At 48.0% G+C, this 19,593-nt stretch overlaps 6 protein-coding genes across 6 annotated transcripts; 3 read left to right on the top strand and 3 right to left on the bottom strand.

Moving 5' to 3' along the window:
- Window positions 1-1,367: 1,367 nt before the first annotated feature.
- PFICI_14808 (uncharacterized protein) lies at window positions 1,368-2,534 on the top strand (the record flags this gene model as incomplete). The annotated part of the gene is made up of 5 exons (XM_007843389.1): window positions 1,368-1,449; window positions 1,511-1,804; window positions 1,857-1,974; window positions 2,041-2,105; window positions 2,164-2,534. The coding sequence occupies 5 exons, from the start codon at window positions 1,368-1,370 to the stop codon at window positions 2,532-2,534; spliced, it is 930 nt and encodes a 309-aa protein (XP_007841580.1).
- Window positions 2,535-3,644: 1,110 nt separating this feature from the next.
- Window positions 3,645-5,200, top strand: PFICI_14807 (uncharacterized protein; the record flags this gene model as incomplete). The annotated part of the gene is made up of 5 exons (XM_007843388.1): window positions 3,645-3,875; window positions 3,939-4,062; window positions 4,115-4,325; window positions 4,390-4,723; window positions 4,805-5,200. 5 exons carry the CDS (start codon window positions 3,645-3,647, stop codon window positions 5,198-5,200), a joined length of 1,296 nt encoding a protein of 431 aa, XP_007841579.1.
- Window positions 5,201-6,001: 801 nt separating this feature from the next.
- PFICI_14806 (uncharacterized protein) lies at window positions 6,002-10,252 on the top strand (the record flags this gene model as incomplete). Its single annotated transcript, XM_007843387.1, has 5 exons — window positions 6,002-6,145; window positions 6,453-7,216; window positions 7,276-7,907; window positions 7,973-8,644; window positions 8,700-10,252. 5 exons carry the CDS (start codon window positions 6,002-6,004, stop codon window positions 10,250-10,252), a joined length of 3,765 nt encoding a protein of 1,254 aa, XP_007841578.1.
- Window positions 10,253-11,254: 1,002 nt separating this feature from the next.
- PFICI_14805 (uncharacterized protein) lies at window positions 11,255-12,633 on the bottom strand (the record flags this gene model as incomplete). Its single annotated transcript, XM_007843386.1, has 3 exons — window positions 11,255-11,299; window positions 11,365-11,582; window positions 11,685-12,633. 3 exons carry the CDS (start codon window positions 12,631-12,633, stop codon window positions 11,255-11,257), a joined length of 1,212 nt encoding a protein of 403 aa, XP_007841577.1.
- A 1,615-nt stretch (window positions 12,634-14,248) lies between these two features.
- Window positions 14,249-14,884, bottom strand: PFICI_14804 (uncharacterized protein; the record flags this gene model as incomplete). Its single annotated transcript, XM_007843385.1, has 1 exon — window positions 14,249-14,884. The coding sequence occupies one exon, from the start codon at window positions 14,882-14,884 to the stop codon at window positions 14,249-14,251; it is 636 nt and encodes a 211-aa protein (XP_007841576.1).
- A 145-nt stretch (window positions 14,885-15,029) lies between these two features.
- PFICI_14803 (uncharacterized protein) lies at window positions 15,030-15,668 on the bottom strand (the record flags this gene model as incomplete). Its single annotated transcript, XM_007843384.1, has 1 exon — window positions 15,030-15,668. One exon carries the CDS (start codon window positions 15,666-15,668, stop codon window positions 15,030-15,032), a length of 639 nt encoding a protein of 212 aa, XP_007841575.1.
- Between the last annotated feature and the right edge of the window lie 3,925 nt (window positions 15,669-19,593).

Here is a 19,593-nt window from a genome sequence, read left to right as displayed (position 1 = left end):
CTTCAAGATCACTAGAGCATACTTATGCCCACAAGTCCCTTGCCAGGTGAAATGCTATTGTATCTTCTGATCGCCGCTGTCATGAACACTATATCAAGTACCGAGATCTACTAGACCAAGTCAGTGACATATCTCCGACACCTGATAGATCCGGTTGTCTCGGTTATAAAGATCAACAGTAGCGATCCGTGTCTAGTTTACGGACGACTCGATCCGATGCGGAATCCAAGACGGAACTTTGCCGACGTTCTCCAGGCGATTTGACACATGGGGTCTTGACTATTGTACTATAATACAAGGGGAAGAAAAGCCACAAAGCTCCTGTATTGCTGAGGATTTTAGACTGCGCAGAGCTTGGCAAACCCTGTCTCCATTTCAAATGCAAGAATTTCTATAGCCATCAATGCACAGACTATCCCTTATAGACCGCACGATGGAATGGCTCACACGACTCAATAGGGACTCGACGTCAGATCATATATGTAACCATGTATCCAAGGCAGAATACAACAGCCGCCCGTGGCAAACCTTGCCAACATGACTTGACTGTCTACTCGTCCAGGCGATCCCGCGGGAATAATGACTCTCAAACTAAAGTTCGGCCATTGTGTGATTTCATTCATCGGCCATTGCTCCCGATAAATTACTGCCCGCTACCGCAGTAGTATAGCATGACACAAAAGTGCCGCTAAAACAACCCCAACCTAATAAGGTCGGGCCATCTATCCTTGCAGTCAACTGAAACCCTTTATAATAGTGTAGTTCGTAGGGCGAGTGTATACCGGGTTTCTGAAATCCCGGTCATTAGCAGGGGTTTTAAAAGCCTCCGTCTACTGTCTAGATGTCGGTCCGGGCAAGCCATTCTGACGGGCTACGGATTAGAGGGGCAGATCATACTACGGCTTAAGCCGTTCTTGAAGTTTAGTAGGAGCCTAGGATATACTCCGCGGCAATGATGGATCAACCATCTTCTTAGCCTGGCCTTGTACGGACACTAACCAATCCAGATTTTGGCACTGGGCCCGTCTGCCCAGCCTTGGGAGAATGATTTCCTTGAGCTACGATGAGCATGAAGAGGAGAGCCAATTTGGGGTTGAACTCAAAATAATAACACGCCTGGCCCATGTGCTATCATTGCTCTTTCTCAGCATTTCATTCTATTCTTGGGACACTGGGAGTTGGGGACATCGCCAACCATGTCGTCGTCGGCAATCAAGAACTGGGTCAGCAACCCGGCCGAGAATCATGGCCCGCTGATGTCTGCAGTTCTATGGTGCCTGTGGTTGTTTTGTGGTGTGTTCCTGGGACTGCGGATGTATGTTCGACTGAAGCATCGCAGATTTTGGTGGGATGATGCTCTGCTCATCATGTCGTGGGTATGCCTGCTGGTGCAGGTTATATTGATGCAACTTTCAATCAATTTGGGATTCGGAAGGCACATATTGGATAGTAAGTGCTCTGCTTTTGATTCAATCTCTTCAACAGTCGACTTATCTCCGGCCGATGGCAGTGGACTACAAAAACTTGAATTCGATCACATACCTTGGCGCGTCCGCCCTCACCGCATCGATTGTGGCTATCAATGCGAGCAAAATTTCCTTTGCTGTTACTCTCATTCCTTTGACTTCTGGATTCTATAGGGGATTCATCTGGTTCTCCATCACGACTCTCATACTGTTTGCTATTCCCGTCACTGTCCTGCCTTGGGTGCAGTGCAGGCCGCTCGCCAAAACCTTTGTCGACTTTTACCCCGGCACATGTATTGATAAAACAATATCCTTGAAATATGGTATCTTCCAAGCTGGTAAGCACGAGCGCGACAAAAATCGAATAAATACCACTAAAACTTCAAGCAGCTTGGGCGGCATTCATGGATTTTTCACTGGCACTTCTTCCGTGGAAAATTCTATGGGGTGTTCAGATGCGCACCGTTGAGAAACTCGGTGTATGCTGTGCGATGAGTCTCGGATTCCTGTCAGTCTCTCTACTATTTATGCATCTCATTTTCCAAGAAAGAAGCAAGACTGACTTTGGATTTAGCGCTGGTGCGACAGCCATTGCCAGGAGCATCTACATCATCCAACTGACGACCCAAGATATTTCCTGTAAGTTGCATATATGACCACCAATATGAACGCACTCAGGCCGCTAACAACAGTATAGACAATGCGGTACAATCCGTTATATGGTCAGCGACAGAGTCAGCAGTCACAATTATCGCCGCATCGATCCCGATCCTTCGAAAGTTTCTCAAAGAAAAGATCAGCTCCTTTGGTAGCTATGTGGGCGGATATGGCTCATCAGGGAAGAGCAGGCGTACAGCACAATCAGCCGGCAACAGTGAGGCCAGGCGGGGCAGCGTACCGCTATCCAGGATCTCTATCAAACCCGACATGCCAAAAATGGATACACAACGGCGGATGTCGCAAGAAGGCACAGACGACGAGAGTAGTCGGAGTATCTTGCACGATGGCTCGCTGCCAGGTCAGGCATATACGACTCGAGAATTTCCGGAAGATAAAGCCTTTGCATAAGATAATGAGTATACTAAATATCATACAATGAAGTAGTCTAATGAAAAATAAAACAATCATTGAAATGCCTCGAAACAAAGTGAAGATAGTGAATTGAATCTGCTCAAGAATTGCGGCTGCTAACATTTCAAATTTGCATCAAGCAAGCATGATCTCTAACAAAACCGAAAACGGATTCATTTCTTTACAAGAATCAAGAGTAGCGATCTTGATTGGGAAGTCTAATTCCCAAGGGTTCAAAAGGCCAAATTAGCTCAGGGCAGAATGCCCGCTGAGCGACTAATAGAGCCACGTTTGCCGATACCAGAGGGTTCTCCTTGCCTGACGCCATCCACCCGAGTGGGTTGGAGCAAAAGAACTCCCTGAAGACCAAGACTTGGTCATCTGTAGGCTTGAGGTAGTTATAAAAATGACGGAGTGGAAACTTTTCCTTCCACTTCAGTGACAACGGACGCAAGTAGGAGACGGGAATTTTCACCTACTGGCCATACTCAGCATCTCGAGTTATCGCCACAGATTTCATGAACCGTCTTGAAAGTTTTTATGTCCACTGCTAGTTTGCCAAGACTGTTCGATTGTCCCTTTGAATCCTCCAGACTTTTAGTGTGCCCATTACAGTGTAGTTGAGTCTCCTGGAACTTTTAAACACCACGCCAATTTAAACTCCTTCACCGGATCTTTCCACATGGAGGCGGCTAGGGCTAGTCAAGGAACGATATACGACACTATAATATCGCCAGACCTGAAGATCAGCAGAACATAGTGTCATGAAAAGACACATTGATTGGTTGGATAATTGCTGTATGGTGATTGATTGTAACTCGAAATTGCCCATTGGCTCAGACTCGTGGCAAATGCTCCTGACACCTGTCGATCGCTCTGTCCAAATCAGGACGTCCCTGAGCTATTCTATAGCTGTGAGGACTAACATCACCGGTTGGACATTTAAACGGAAGACCTCCCATCCGAGATGATCTTGGCAGGACTTTTCTTCCCATCGCTCACTGCAAACTTGCCGTGTTATGCATCATTGCTGATTCGCTCCTTTCTCCCCCCTTTCATCCAGCAATTTTTTTTTTGAGACGTCGTGTTTCTTCATCCTCCCTCACGATGAGACTTTCATTGTTCTCGGGCATTGCCCTTTCAGCACTATGTGCGACTGCTTTTCCCACGAGTGTTATCAACTCGGACCTGTCCAACGAAGATTTGGCCAGGATCAACGACCTGGCCGCTAAAATCTCCGCGGATGTCAAAGCGAAGCGTGTTGCGGGTATCGATGCCATCAAGCCGGGCTTCGATGCAGATGCACAGCGGATAGACACCACCGGCGATCACGCGTGGGTAAGCACTATACTTCTCTTTCTGATGCTTAGCAAACGACAAAGGCTGATATTAAGCTTACAGATCGCACCAGGCCCCGGGGACATCCGAGGGTCGTGCCCTGGTCTAAACACACTTGCAAACCATGGCTACATGGCACGTAATGGTGTCGGAACCGTGTTGGACATCATAAATGGGTCCGTCGAATGTTGGTAGCCATCTCCATCATGGTCCCTGTATTCTTGACTAATGGGGCGAAGTGTTTGGCATGGGTGTCGACCTGGCGACTTTCCTGACAGTATACTCTGCCGTCATGGCGGGAGACCTCGCAACAGTCTCGATTGGTGGCAAGCCCCCAAGCAGTGCATTGCTTGGTGTTGGTGGCCTTCTTGGTCAGCCTCAAGGCCTTAGCAACTCTCACAATAGATTCGAGTCTGATGTATCACCCACTCGAGCTGATCTTTACATCACGTAAGTTCAATGTGGTTATAGAGTCGTATGTCAATGAGTGTAGCTTGCTAACAGCGTGACTTAGTGGTGACCCCGTCTCCTTGAACATGAGCCAGTTCGAGACCCTATACAACATGCCACAGGGCCCTAATGGATATGATCTCACAGTGATGCACCCATTCCGAGGTCTTCGCTTCCAAAACTCTGTCAACACCAACCCCTATTTCTTCAATGGCCCCTTTACTGGTCTGGCTGTCCAGACCGCGACTTACGTCTTCACGTACCGCTTCTTTGCCAACCATTCTGCCGAATATCCCGAGGGCTTCCTCGATAGTGAAACCCTCAAGTCATTTGAGTCTGTCGTCGGCGAGCCTGGCTCCTTCCAATGGATCCCCGGACACGAGCGCGTCCCTGACAACGTAAGCATAGACTGGGCCCGTTTTCAAATTGCAAGCTGCAAGCGATTAAGCATGCAACAGCTAACCATGTCATGTCCTTAGTGGTACCGCCGCGCCATTGGCGACGAGTTTGGCCTCGCCGCCTTCACCCTCGACGCCATGGATGCTCTGCGACACCTGCCCAACCTGCTCGTGCTCGGCGGCAACACGGGCAAGCCCAACACCTTTACCGGCGTCAACGTCACGAGCCTCACCAGCGGCGTCTTCAACGCCGAGACCCTCCTCGAGGGCAACAATGCCATGTGCCTCGCCTTCCAGACCGTCAGCATGGCGTCGCCCGACATTCTCCGTGGTCTCGTCGGCAATGTGGCCAAGGCCGTGCAGACGCTGGCTGGCCCGCTCAATGCTGTCATCTCGGCTCTGGGATGCCCGCAGTTGCAAAAGTATGACTCTTCCTTGTTCAACCAATACCCTGGCTCGAAGGGAGCCTTTAGCTAGGGGGAGCATAGTGACTAAAGGTACCTTTTGTATGCTTCAAACTCTTGTATTAGTACATAGCTCGAACTTTGACAATGGCAACTTAATTCATAATTCAAACCAAACCATAACATATGCATCCCATGTGAGAAGCTACCATCCGTTATTCTTTTCCTCAGTAACTGGTTTCAGGATCAGAGTTGACAGCAACAAGACGTAGAATTATATTGAACAAAAATATCAACGTTCTGGTTTTTTTTTTTTTTTTTTTTTGGGCGAGAAGCTGTGGAAAAACCACTACATGGTCTGGGTTGACAGGGGTCTTGACAACTTTCCCCGCGCAGACAAAATGTAATAGAAATTGAGGTGTTTCTCACCACTAAATTCATCTTCAGCTTCCATCCACGACTTAGTAGTGACCCAATTAGGTACATCGAATTTGTACATAGGAGCCACTGCTCACTGCTTTGGACAGGCCAATCATGACAGGCTCATGCCGCCTTACTCAGCCACAAGTACGAGGGATGCGCTGAGCGGAAGGCTCTGAAATGATACTGCAGCATGAGATATCCTGCTTATTGGCCAGGCCGTGTAGCCCCTTGTACTGCGCCCGCCTCACAGCCACTGAATCCCAGGTCAAAAGCTGACTCCCCGCACCTTTGACCATTGCGGCTCAAAAACTTTTAATTCTTCATCCAACCGTGTCCCTGTGACGGACATATTCTCCTCTGACCAAATTTGTATTTCAAACAGAGAGACTTATTGAACAAGCCAACTTTGCTGCTCTGGCCTTGGCTCATCGCAAGCGCCACTCTGGCCTAAATGGATCAAGGGACTGAAGGAATCGCTCCCGCTCGCCCAGTGGGAACATGTGGCGAGGAGCAACAAGAGAAAGCCCCCGTGACTGGTCGGGTATCAAAACCCAAGAAGGGCATCCCTACACATGTTTGTGAAATATGCACAAAGGTATGTCACTCTCGGTGAATAGCAAATGAAGGCATTCAACGTATTGATATCGAGATAATAGACATTTACGAGACGGGAACATCTTGGGTACGATCACTGATTGTATAATTCTTGGAAATTTAATTATTGAGATTGTTACAGACGCCACCAATTAACCCACCAAGCACCTGAATACCCATGTTCGTATCCAGGCTGCCAAAAAGCATTTCACCGGGCAGATCTTTTGGCTCGTCATATAACCAGGCAGTAGGTTCTCTTCTTGGCTAGGCTATCTTGCCGAGGCTACTGAGTATAAATTAACGCATAGAAAAGCGAACGAGAGAGTGATCCTGAAAGCTCGAGAGCTGGAGCTGGAGGCGACCCCGGCAGAGCTCCAGTCCCTTCTATAGAAAGTGATCCTGGATTGTGTGCACCGGAAACAGAATCACCATGGACTAGCAACCCCTCAAGTTTACAGACTCCAGCCTCATTGAACAACTCTGGCTTACACGGACCGTGGAGTATAGTATATGATCCTGATTTCCCCAACCCAGCGTTTGAAAGTCAATTTACATTAAATTTTCTCACGCCATACGAAAAACAACCGGAAGGGGGCCACTTAAGCTACAGTAAATCCGCCTTCACCATTCCGACCATCTCGCCGTATGGAACATTCGTTTCGAAAGCGACGGTTACGACTGACGATCATGTGGCCACTCCAGCTCACTCTTTGGACACGACCGAGTTTGCACCAGACTCTGGATATGGAAGCGTCCAGGCAAAACTAGACCGACTCAAATTGAGTCGAGATGCGTCAACTAGTGCTCGAGTTGACTCCATTGAGAACACCACAGAAGAACGTACAGTGCATTCAAAGGCCTCGAATATCCATGGAAACCAATTGGAATATTTCATATCCGAGCTTGCCGAGGAGCTAGCCGCAGCGTTACCGAGAAGTCTCCCCAAGGAGCTGATGGTGACCCTAAGAAACGCATTGCCGTCCCTTTTGGAAGGTTTCGCAATCAGACTCGGGCATAATGAGTCTGGTCCGGCTAAAATGCGCTTTGCGTGCTTTGTGCACAAATATAGAGAGTAAGTGAATCATTGGATTACGAACATGAAATTGATCATTATAGCTCACATTGATCTAGGCAGATCACTGAAGCAGTGTCTAGAGTCCTCGCATTTGAAGAAGAAGAAAAAGACGACAATGAAGTACCAGACTTACCAAAAATCAACGAAATGTCAACCATAGACAAGGTGTCTCTCTGGCAGAAGCAGCAAGACTTGCCTCATGACAATGCCCAGGACAAGACATCGTGGAATGAAGAGTACGATGCAACTGATGATTTCGAAGAGTACCCAAGGCTCCACGCATACCGTAGCATTCTTGTCCATTCCACGGCATTCGAGTGGCTGCAGAGCGCTATGCTGCGGGAGATACAACTAGAAATAGTCGGGAAAAACAATGCACAGGCTCGCATTAAGAACCAAATTCTCACCGCTTTGGGTAGGCAAGAGAAGATATCTCGAAAGGAACCCCCCAAAACGCACAGACTAGTGTTTCGATTACTCTGGTTCAGCGGCTTCTTCACAGAACAGCAATACGACTTGCCGGCTCACGAGGCATTTTCACGAGTCCTCGTACTAACAGGTGAACACAATCAAGCCTGGGCGGGCACTTGTCTAGAGTATGTACGAACACTGTGGCCAAAGTGTGGAGAAAGAATAATTGAGCTATTCGCTCATCTTTTGCGCCGAGAGGTTGGGACATTGTCCTCATGTTAGTGAAGCCCATATTATCCGATCCTACAGAAGACCAAGGCTGATTTCTTACAATATTTGCAGGCACTCTCGATGACGATACCCAGTTGGGTGCCAAGATTGACGCGACAGGGCGCAGACTCGAGATCCTAGCTGTTGGCAATGCTTTTGCTATAGCCGAGGTTGGAGAAGTGTTGGCGTGGCTTCAAGCAGCGTTTTGGGCAACTCCCGAAGATGACTCTATCATTAACGTTGTTCCAACTTGTTTCATTTCAGCCCTAGAACAAAACACTTCAGAGACATCCACATCCATGGCGGGGAACGACTGCAGGTTACTCGCCAATATGTCTTACATGTCTTGGACTAAAACTCCCGACTTTGGGAATTGCTGTTGGATGAAGCTTTTCCGAAATCCAGTCCTAGTCAGCGGCTATCCTACTCCCAGGCACGCTGAAGCTCGCGGAGGGATTGAGCTGGACCTGGGAACAATGGCAGAACTCATAGGAACACGCCAACTCTCAAAGTGCACCGGAAAACCCCTCTTCAAGACAGCGTTGGCTGCTCTCGTTCCTCTGTATCGAGTTAACGACTTCATATATTGGCATATGATTATCAGTTCAGACGGCGAGTATATGTCGTATTGTGACGAGCGACTGAAGCCGTTCCTGGATAACGCTCCCTCAGGCCTGAGTACCGCCGACATTGAAAGATGCCGTCATGTAGTGGGGTGGTCTACTAATGTCAAGAATGTCACTGGTACGTTTTGTTCCATTCCTCAGACCGTCTTGCGTTTTATTAACTGAATTTCCAGGGGGGCCAAGCGCGGAATACGATATTGGATGGTCTAGCTTGAAACCACCAAGTCCTGGATGTGTTCTTGAGAAGATCTCAATCGTTGGCGGCTCTTACATTACTGCTGGCGTCTCGTGTGTGCTGGGTAAGAAGGACAAAGCAGTGCACATTAGATCAAGGGACGACTACACCATGCGCCTCAAGTGGATTGCCAAGAAATATGTCGTGCTGTACGACGTCGGAGATCGCAGGGCATGGCTGGTCGATGGGACCAGTGCTCTCCTCCATCTTGTTCGCGCGTCACTCAAACATGATGCATCCGACCCTTTCAAGTCTTTACTTCTCTACGACCCGCAAGCATTCCAAGAGGCTCAAGAACATCAATCAGGCAAGACAGCATCCATCCACGTACTTACAAATCCCCACAACCTCGGCCTCCCACTCTACTCAAAGCCAGTCACATCTCGAGAAGAAACGATCCTTGGTACATCACGCGCAGCTCAGCATGTCACGACACAGACTCAGACATACTATTGTTTCCGAGATAGAGTCCAGGGTATAAGCGATGTTCTGGAGCAGATAATGGCACACCAGGCCGATGAATCAACACAAGACGGTATTGGATTCCGTCTCAAAACCTCTGCACGTCGCCAGCTCGAAGGTTTCGATTTCATGGACGTGGCGACTGATGAAGATCCGTTCTGGCCGCGAATGACAACCTTGAGAGCTACCGGTCGGGGCTGGGTCGACTTTACAAGAGCTATACATGCCATAACTCTCTTTGGCACTGGTTTTGGAGAACTGGTACAGCCTATACAGTCTGAAGGGACAAAGTCTTGTGAAGAGTGTCAATGGAGCGTTGCAGTACCAAAGGGCCAGGATGTCTTGGCCGTGTGTGTCTCGGAGCTCCAGGAAATCCTACAGAAACGCGGCAGCACAAAAACAAGTCCTTGGCGACTAGTTGACGACATTTACTGGCACACGCCAGACAAGACGTTCGAGGCCTGCCGCTGCGTCAAGGGCTCGCCATCCAAGCACGAGCGAATGCAAGTATTGCTTCCATCGTCAATGCCCAAGTTCTGGACCAGGGGACTGAGCAGCCCGATAAACCTGAACCTGGGACGGGTTTCTCAGGGCGCAGTTCTCTTTGGACACAGCCGCCGCTTTCCCCTTCGCTGGAAAGATCATGGCCAGCCCGAGGAGGGAACTCCCGACATTGAGATTGAGGAAATTGAAAGCTCGGTACGCGACAGCGGTCTGGGTAGCAGCATCAGCTCTGGCAGTGCCGATAACACACAGGACCGTGCTTGCAGTCCTTCTCCCTTGTCATTTTCGAGTCCGAATGAAGCGGGAAAACGAGACTGCGGGCAAGCGCTCCTCTCCAATCCTGATGAAGGTATTGACAAGAGCATGGCCAAGCGCAGAAAGGTGGAAAACATTCAAGGCAAGGAATCTGGTACCACAACGCCAGAAATAGGATCTGAAAATGCCAAAGCCATGGCTGGTAGTAGTCGCATGTCGAACTTTTTTGATTCAATGTCAAGATGGAAGTCTTCAGCACGGGAAACGTAGGATGAGACGGAACGCTCCAAGGTTGCAAGGTTGGCGATCGGCCCATTTCTGGTTGTATCGTGCGGTAAGTGTGATGGTATTGAGCTAGTAAAGATATAGAGTTTTTCCCTCAAGAGCTTTCACATACGACCATACGCACTAGAAAATACGGCATCCCGTCCGCTCTGCCCTAGTCAAACTGGTGACGGCTGGATTAGTACTCAGATCGGTGACGGCTGGGGAATCCCCGGTGTTGTATGTTTTTTTGCCAATTTCAATACTAATATTTCAAATATTTTGTCGTACTAAATATTTTATACCTCTTAAATAAGTGCTGATACAGCATAAGATAATATCTAACCAAAAGGTTTGTGGTGCAGTGGTGAACCCCCCTCCCATAAATTTGACATTACATGTAATGTCATGACTTTTGGCACACTATAAAGAGTGCCTCACTAGCTCCTCACGCACACGCACAGCTAAGTTGATAATTGCCAGTTAACCTAGGGATTAGTCGTATTGCATTGATATTTTCTTACACCGTCGTCCGTTCCACTCATTTTATCAAATTATGTCCTTTGTTTTCTCTTTTCTTTCTTATTGTATAGCGAAAGCTTGCATATAAATTCTTTTCAAATAAATTATAGAATGTGTGAATTAATGGATAATAACTATTCAGGTAAACATTTGTTTCCCTGCATTTTGTATTTACTGCTAGATGATCACCGCTCTATCGTAGTCGGGGGTATCTAGATTCCCCCCTATGACTTCAGTCAGCAGAGAGCAGTTACTTATTGATTTTACGTAGGTGATAGCTTGGCATCCAGTGGTGACAGAGCACAGTTCAAGACATGCCCGAAAATTCGCAAGTATGGTGTTGAAAATTATAGTTTCTGATGACACGGCATAATATGCATTGCATTGTATGTCGAATTCTTTGCCATTTGCGGACGAGTACGCAGGTGCAAGGGCTGGGCAGTCTATGGCAACTGGGACTACCTGTATTTTTGGGGGGTGGACGAGTCAGCTTGGGTCTTTATACGACTCTGCCTCGAGAATTGCACACAGCTGAGAGCAGATCAAGTCTGTGCGAGTGTAGCTCGAAAGGGGAAAATAATCGGAATTTTACTTACCGAGATTGTGGTCGTCACAGTCGTACTCGCAGTGGTCGTGCTGGTTGTCTCTGTAGTGGTTGGCACCGTCAAAGTCGTTGTCGTCGTTGTTACCGAGGTGGAAGTTGTGCTTATGGTGCTAGTCACAATGTCCGTGACCGTACCAGAGGTTATCACAGTTGTGGCGACCGTACTAGTCGTGGTGGACGTAGAAGTCTCCGTCGCCTGGTAACAGGAACCTTTAAGGAAATATGAGTAATGATTATTAATTGGAATGAGTTTGAATGGCTCTTCGAATTTTCAGACAAACATTTCGTGTCAGGAGAAAGAAAACTACTTACAGAATTTGCTCGCAGTAGCAGCTGGTGCATACAACAAGCTCTGGTAGAGTTCGGCTTTGGGATCTGATGAGTAGCCGTTACTAGTCGGATCGGAAGGGGAGTGTTGAGTTGGAGTGCCGTAGCTATACGGGGCCGCGTTGCCTTCGAGGTTACCATCTGGTGTCCATTTATTGTGCTGATATTTGGGTGAGTTGTCGTGGAATGGTTTGTTAGGGCCAATATGCGGCGCCGCTCCTGAGCCCGAATTCTGACTGTCCGAATACGGAATACCCAAGTCACCCTTGAATGGAATATCAGACGCAGGCTTGAAATGAGGCTGATAAGGGTCTGGTTTATCGCCGGATGTACCACCACCTGGCTTGATTCGAGAGGTTGGCTTTGCCTTGTGGCATCTCGCATATCGCTTCCTGGGTAAATCTGTGGTGAGAGGATCAACTATGGCCGATGGGGTCTCATCGGGAACAACTATGGTCGATGTAGTCTCAGGATCAGGTTCAACGTCGGCAGATGTAGTCTCAGGGTCAACTGCAGCCGATGTGGTCTCAGGATCAGGATCAACTCCAGCCGATGTGCCAGTTATTATCGTAGTCACTGTGAAGGTGGATATTGTAGTGGTAACAGTAGTGCTTGTGGCAGTGCTTGTTGTGGTTGTCGTACTTGTCGAGGTGGTTGTTGTGGTTGCAGTTGTGGTAGTCGATGTGGTGGAAGTGGTGGTAGTCACGGCATCCGACACCGAGGTTGCTGTGATAAAAGTAGTCACAAGAGAAGTGTCAGTCTTGTGGTATTTATCAGAACAGAACTGTTTGGCCCAGGGATCTGTCGCCAGGGGAGCGAGCTTTAGATAGAGTTCGTTTTGGCACGTCTCGTCCTGAAAATCCAATGCAATTGCACCACCACGACTGAGCAACGCCCAAGCGCCGAGACTTTTGACAAGTCTGGAGAACCTCATTTTTGACATGCGACGGAGAGGACAAAGTGATGCGCTGTCAAGAAAGAATACACAGGGCGACATGCCATTACTGCTGAATCAACCAGCTAACCTAGCTTATATCGTCAGTACGCGAATCAACGGCTCAATTTGACCAATTTCACAAGCCGTATGCCAAGACATCTTAAAGACTAAGCACTCAATAGTCATGGACCCCAACCTTCAGGTCTCTATTTCCGTTCGGGTTTCCAGAGAGCAATTCCAGAGTAAACCTTAATCTATCGTGTTACAAAACAACAACATGTTCCAGCAGAACTTGAGCTGCTGTTACCGAATCGCAGATATTATTGTCGCAGCTTCAAAGCGGGTCATCGACAGGCATATAGCATAAAGAATCGATATTGACACCCCGGGTCTACGTGCGCCTGTCCTGACTGACATCTGGAGGCTCACGATGGCATGGCTGCCGTCCGACAATCTGTTATCACGTTGTATCGCTTGACAGGCCGAGCCTTTATTTGTAACAATCAGCCCGACAGCGCATTTTGAAAGGTCCTGCAACGAGCGGACCGCATCTCTGTACCGAGATGAATGATGCGATAGTTTATCTGCTGCTGCTGCCGGGTCTAGAATCTCTGCAACCAGGCCAGGTGAGCCGGATATTATTGCTACGCTGCTACTCCCATGGATTTGGATTTTTATACTTACCGTCGTCATAATTGGTTCAGTGTCGCTTCACGTGATGATTGAAATGAGTTTTATACTTTCGAGTCTCACGTGGCCAACCCCTACCATGACTGTCTCAGAGATTTTCGTCGGCCTCCATCCGGTGAATAGTGAGGATTGAAGTAGTTCAAGGCCGTATATTCAATTATATTGAAGCTGGGCGCAATCATCTTCTTATCTGTACCCCATTTTTTCTTTTCTTTTCTTTTTACACAGGTACAGCTAAGATCTTGGTGGTATTAGAACAACTCTATGATCATAAGAGAGTCTCGCTAGCACTATTCAACCTTATCCTAGCACCCCAACCCACCCCGCCATCGCATCCCCGCGCCAGTGAATCTAGTGTACAGAGTACCACGAGCCGCGCTGGCAGTTGAAGCTGCAGCTACTAGACATTCTCTTCCTCAGCTCAATATTACAACACCTGTTTGTTAATTGAATGTTTCAACACTCTATGAGCTCGGAGTCACGCGGATGAAGAGCCTTGAAAGAATAATGCCGCTTTGGTAATGTCATCTTGAGTTTTATAATCATTCCGTCCACTGGCAATCGTTTTTGGGTGGTGGTTTGCAGCTCGGCTGTGCGACAGGTCCTCTCCCTCATTCTCCGCCAAAGTTCCCCTTGTGATTTCAGGTCACAGTAAGGCTGGGTGCAGAGTTTTTATCATCGTTCAACATGAATAAGACAGTGTTGGTGTAGCACATCAAAGTGCCTGGCAATAAATGCGTTTCTAAGCTTGCTTTTCACATGATTGTCATGACAATTTCTACCAACTTTTCTTGACACGCGAACATAGGAAAGTTCGACATTCCGTCCACTTCGCTTCGTCTTTAATAAGCCAGGGGCCGTTTTAGAGCTATGCATTATATTTACAGCAGTGGAGATGCCACACGTGCATGGAATCATCTCGTTAACCGTCGATATCATACGTTGCCTTGGCCCTTCTCCTCATTCGAAAAGGTACTTTGCAGTCAGGGGGAAGAGCTCCAGTCGGAAACCAATTTGAATCAGGCTTTGGCTGGAACTTGTCAGTATCCATCAACTCCAAGTCAAATTGACTTAGAAGCAATGAAAGGGTGCTGAGCATCTCTGCCTTGGCAAAATGCCGGCCTGGGCACATTCGTTGTCCGCCACCATAAGGTAGCCATAGTCCAGCAAGGCCGTCGAGTGAAAACTTGTACTTGCCGCCTTCAACGTCGGCTCCGGGCACATTGCCATTACTTGTGTTCTCTTCAACCGTATCGTCAGGGACCAAGAAACGTTCAGCGTGAAATTGGGTCAGGGGTACGTCTGTGGAGGAACTCCTGGTCGAATTCCAAGACTCCTCGTTGAGAGAAGGGTGGTGGGTGAAAATGACCATTGGCTCGCCTTTTGGAACCCGATAGCCGTTTCCCATGACAAACGGCTCCGAGTCATTCTGCCGAACCATACCATTTGTAACCCGAAGCCGTAGTGTCTCGGCATAACATGATTGTAGCAACGGTTGGGCGACCAGTCTGTTAGGGTCGAGTCCAGAAGGGCCATTGCATGAGTTGATTTCGTCCATTAAGCGCTCTTTCAGACTGCAGTCCGTCAGGGTTTCATGTAGGAACCAAAATACGCTGGGGACTACATTTGCATTTGAACTGCTTACATGTCAGTCTTGGTGGAGGGAGGGTAGGAACCTGATTCAGGATATGTGAACGAATAACTTACGCCATCAAGAGTCCAAGATCTTCAGAGGCACGGGCGTCTGCATCCATGAGTTTCATCTTGAGGGCATATTCCTGCCGCGCTCTGAGAAGCTTGCTGCCAAAGTAAGGTTCCCACTCAGGATCGTCGTCCATTAGCTTGGTGCAGTCGGACTGTGCATGGGCGTGAGCGTGCCACTTTTTGATAGCATCAAGAACCCTGTCCCGTGCTGAATAGGCACGTGGGAGAAACCAGCGTGGCCACCCGCGAAAGAGCCAAGGCACGGCCATATCAAACTCCCAAAAGTCTTCAATCAAAGTTGGGTTCATTTCCAACACCTTGGAGCCCATCAAGACCTCCACGGATGTTCGTGTAATGTTCGTCTGCAGAAAGGCGTACAAGTCAGGATATTCCACCCAGGTATCTGTGTCGTGCGACCCTAGCTGTTGCAAGTTACGCTCGAATGTCGTCAGGTACTTTTCATTGAGAAAAGTGAGATGTTGAGTTGAAAGGAATTTCTGAGCCGCCCTGGCCTGATGAAAATTTATCCTGTCTACATGTGCGACGGTGCTTCGCTTGTTAGGCTTGATTGCCATTCCCGAGTCATCTGCTTCATATAATGGCATCGCTCGAGACGGCGTCTTCAAGAGAAGTTTCATGGTTATCAAAACAGCCGGCTTGCTTGTTAGCTGCTTAGAGGCAGCAAACACTTCCTGGATATGGGATGGGTTTGACACTATAGTCAAGCTTTTCCACCCCACCCATATTCGTAGTGGCTGACGCCACCCATAGCATTCCCTGTGGGATTGGTGAGCTCAATATTCCCGAACGAATCAAATTCATATATGATCTCACAGTGTGTTGACCACAAATGCAAAAGGATTCCGAACTAAAGGCACGAGATGACAAAGGATGGGAATAGTATAAGGAACGGTGGGTGGACTATTGATCTTTCCTTCATGGTTCACCGCAGCCCTGTAACGCCACTGTGTGGCAAAGGAACAGGATGTTGGAAGCACCAAGAAGAAAAACAATAGACCGACCAGATAGCTGGTATAAGGCTCTTGTGGGAGTTCAATTGACCAGGCCATCGTGGGGTTGTGTCTTAGTCTTCTCTATTCTTCATACAAAGGCAAAATTTGAAGGAGGGAGAGAAGTGGAGGGGGGATTAGAAAAAAAAAAAATTCAGAGTACGATCAATAAGCAATCTGAAAGACGAGGATAATTGATGCCCAGAAAGAGAAAGAGGTATAGAAAACTTTCACATTAAATTTGAACGCATCATTTACGCAAAAACCGGCAATATGATGGTTGGCGGTGCTGGTTGGCGGTGCTGCAGTGTGGGGGCTATAACAGGGATTCTCCAGTGGCCAATGAACAATGAAACTGGAAGAAGACTTCAATGGGTGGTGGCCTAAATTAGCATGTGCTTGCATATCTAGGTACTTGAATACATTTCCAACGTAATCAACACCCTGGCGTGGCTATATAGAGAGTAAAGCATGCTACACAGCCCTATGTCATGTCACTTGCTGCTGGTCATTGTTCTATCAACGTGTATATTTATCGACTTTGTCGTCCTGACCTTTTGCAACTATATCATCTCTACTCAAGATTGTTCAAGAAAGATTGAAGAGATCAAATCAATAACGAAACCAAAATGCCAGCCATGTCGCTACATATCGCATCCAACAGCCTGGAGCTGGCACATTTACAACGCCTTGGACTTCCAGTCATCGTATCAATATCTACCATTTTAACATATTTCTTTCTACTATGGCTATGGAAACAAGCAAAAGTATGCTCAAAAGCAATCTGGGTGGCCATGGTCGTCCTTCACAAATCTATTCCAGGTCAGTATTGTGCACCTTGTTACAAGAGTTTTACTAATTCACTATCTCAGGGGCACCTTCGCTTCATTAGCTGAACAAGTTGCAGCAAACGACATGAAAATATGGTGGGGGAGCCACATGTCAGGATCAGCGGGAGATTGAAGATCTCGTGGTCAGCGCAGTTGGAAAGCGTCGGGATACAACCACACTGAGACCATTTTCGTTGGTGAAGAACTTTTTGGACTTGGCTTATCCTCCAACGTCAACATATTCCGATACTCTGTACTATCATCAACTTGAGTAACCAGACTAGTTATTTCAATTGGCTTATATTGGAACATGTTGTCTTTGATGCTCCAAATCGATGTCAGAAATGAAGTGGTGTGTCGTACCGACCAGTGTTCATCATTGCGAAACAGGCAAAGAATAGACAATCCTATTTGCTGGGTATGGTTACGTGAGGCTGCTCACACGATTACATTTCTCAGCACATGCATGCATCACTACCCTGATAGGGCCTGAATACCATCCCGCTGGTGAGTGGCTTGCTGCCCGTGACATGGCGACTTAGACAGATGAGATAAAGGTACACCCCAGCTGCATCGAACAACTGGACCAACGAGATGCTACCCGAGCTACACTGCATAGTGGGGGAGGGGAGGAACCATGTCTTGGAGATACGTGGTGCTTGGGGGCGGTACCGGCACTTTTGCCCTTTTGTCACAGCTAAAGATTACATACGCACGGTAGAGGTGGGCGGCATTGATGTATTATTTTTCCATTTGATGCCTTACACTCGATGCCCACGTTGGTGCACAACATTGCCGAATGGCAAATCAGCGCTCAGCTGTTGGCTGCAGGCTATTTGGGGGCGCGGCGAGAGCCGTAAATACATACCATACCCACTGAGCGAGACAGCGAACATTACTAGGATGGGCTGTATGCCTAGATCTATTATTGCTGACATGCATGCCGAGCATGCAGCCTGGTAGCACGTACTTGATATTCTCATTTGTTCGTCTCCCACAGACGGCTCTTGTAAGGGCGGCATGAACAGGGATCCTCCCGCTGAAACTTGTCAGCTTCTTGTAAAAGTCACAGACTGTACACCGAATGTACCGTTAAAGTATCTGTAATGGAATCCCTCTGCGAACCTTATGCAGCCTTGCTGACCAAAGGTCCAATGCGGACCCTTGGAATGGCACCAATGATAGGATCGAGTCAACTTGATAATGCACAGCTGAGGATGACTACATATGTGCTGATGGAAGGACACCACCAAGACCACCCAGTCTTGGCCTCACACAAAAAGAAAACTGTGCTGCAGTGGTCGTATAAGACCAACAAAAGCGCTGTGGGGAAGGGCGCGTTGACTAAACAAAAGATACATCCACTTTGCCCTTCATGTCCTAGAAACACCATAATCTGGGGGTTTTCTCTTCTCGATAAAATCTTTGATTTTATTCCGTGCCTCTTTCTGGCAAGAACCACTCGTCGCATTGTAAGCTGATTCCAGTGAGTGAAATCAGACGCAATGGATCAGATGCCCGTTGATCCGTCGATTCTCGACACTATTCCCGCGATCCCGGCGCCGGCCGGCGTGACGCCGAATTTTGAAAATCCCTACTCGATCGCTCCCGCTGGTAGGGTAGTCTTGGGGATACTATTCCCGTTTATGATAGTTGGAATAGCCTCGCGACTATATACACGTTTGTGGATTACTCGATCCATTGGAGCTGATGATTGTACGCTACCTACATACAAACTATGGACACCTACTCGTCCCACCTTGGTCAAGAACTAACAACATGGGGGTCTAGATCTCGCCGTCGCGGCCACAGTAAGTAGGCTCTGTTGGCAAAGAGTCATTTGCATTTGCACCGATTAACGTAATGTGCAGGCAAGCGTAGTAGCTTATTTCGCAGTCACAATGTCAGGTCAGTATACTGTCAATGATTCTCGAATGCGTTTCTGGTCACTTTATTCATCCCTTCTGTAGTCCTCGGATCGCCTCTGGGTCCGCACATGTGGAATGTTCCACTCAGCGCAATCACGCCAAAGTTTATCGAGGTACGCCCGATTACGTTTTCTCTCTTTGTCTTCCTTGTGTGGTCATAAAACATGGATTGCCTTTCACTAACGTAGCATTTTGCCTTAGGGTGTTATTGTAGTAGCCGATCTCTATTCAGCCAGTGCCATGCTTCTCAAGTCGTCGCTGCTCATCTTATATCTACGGCTCTTCCGCACGAACAAGACAATGAGAATTATGATATGGGTCGGAATCGTCCTGGTAGTAATTGTATACAGCGCCTGTATCATAGCCACTTCGATCTTCTGCCGATCCAGCCAATGGCCAAAGGCCATTAGCGCGCCCGAGTTCCTCATACTGCAAAGTCAGAGCAACTGCAATCGGCCCCAACTGAACCTGGCCGCTGCACAAGGCGTATTCAGCACAGCGTCCGATATATATGTGCTTGTCCTTCCAGTCAATTTGATTTGGCACTTGCGGCTGTCGCGGCGTCGCAGAGTCGGTATCTGTGCAATCTTACTCACTGGATTTCTGTACGCCACCAAACCCCATTTGACTCTCCATTTCCTCAAACTCTAGAATGAAAAGAAACTGACATTGATGGGGGCTCTTAGGGCGACAGCGTGCTCCATTGGTACCTTATACACGCGTTTCTCCCAACGTGGGTCAATTGACTTTACGTGGGACTCGACACTAAACATTGTCCTCGGGTGCGTGCAACCC

This window comes from Pestalotiopsis fici, assembly GCF_000516985.1.
Source record: "Pestalotiopsis fici W106-1 unplaced genomic scaffold PFICI_Scf_13, whole genome shotgun sequence".
NCBI classification, from domain to species: Eukaryota; Fungi; Ascomycota; class Sordariomycetes; order Amphisphaeriales; family Sporocadaceae; genus Pestalotiopsis; species Pestalotiopsis fici.
Note: the sequence above shows the minus strand (reverse complement) of the source record. Positions and strands in the feature narration are given on the sequence as shown.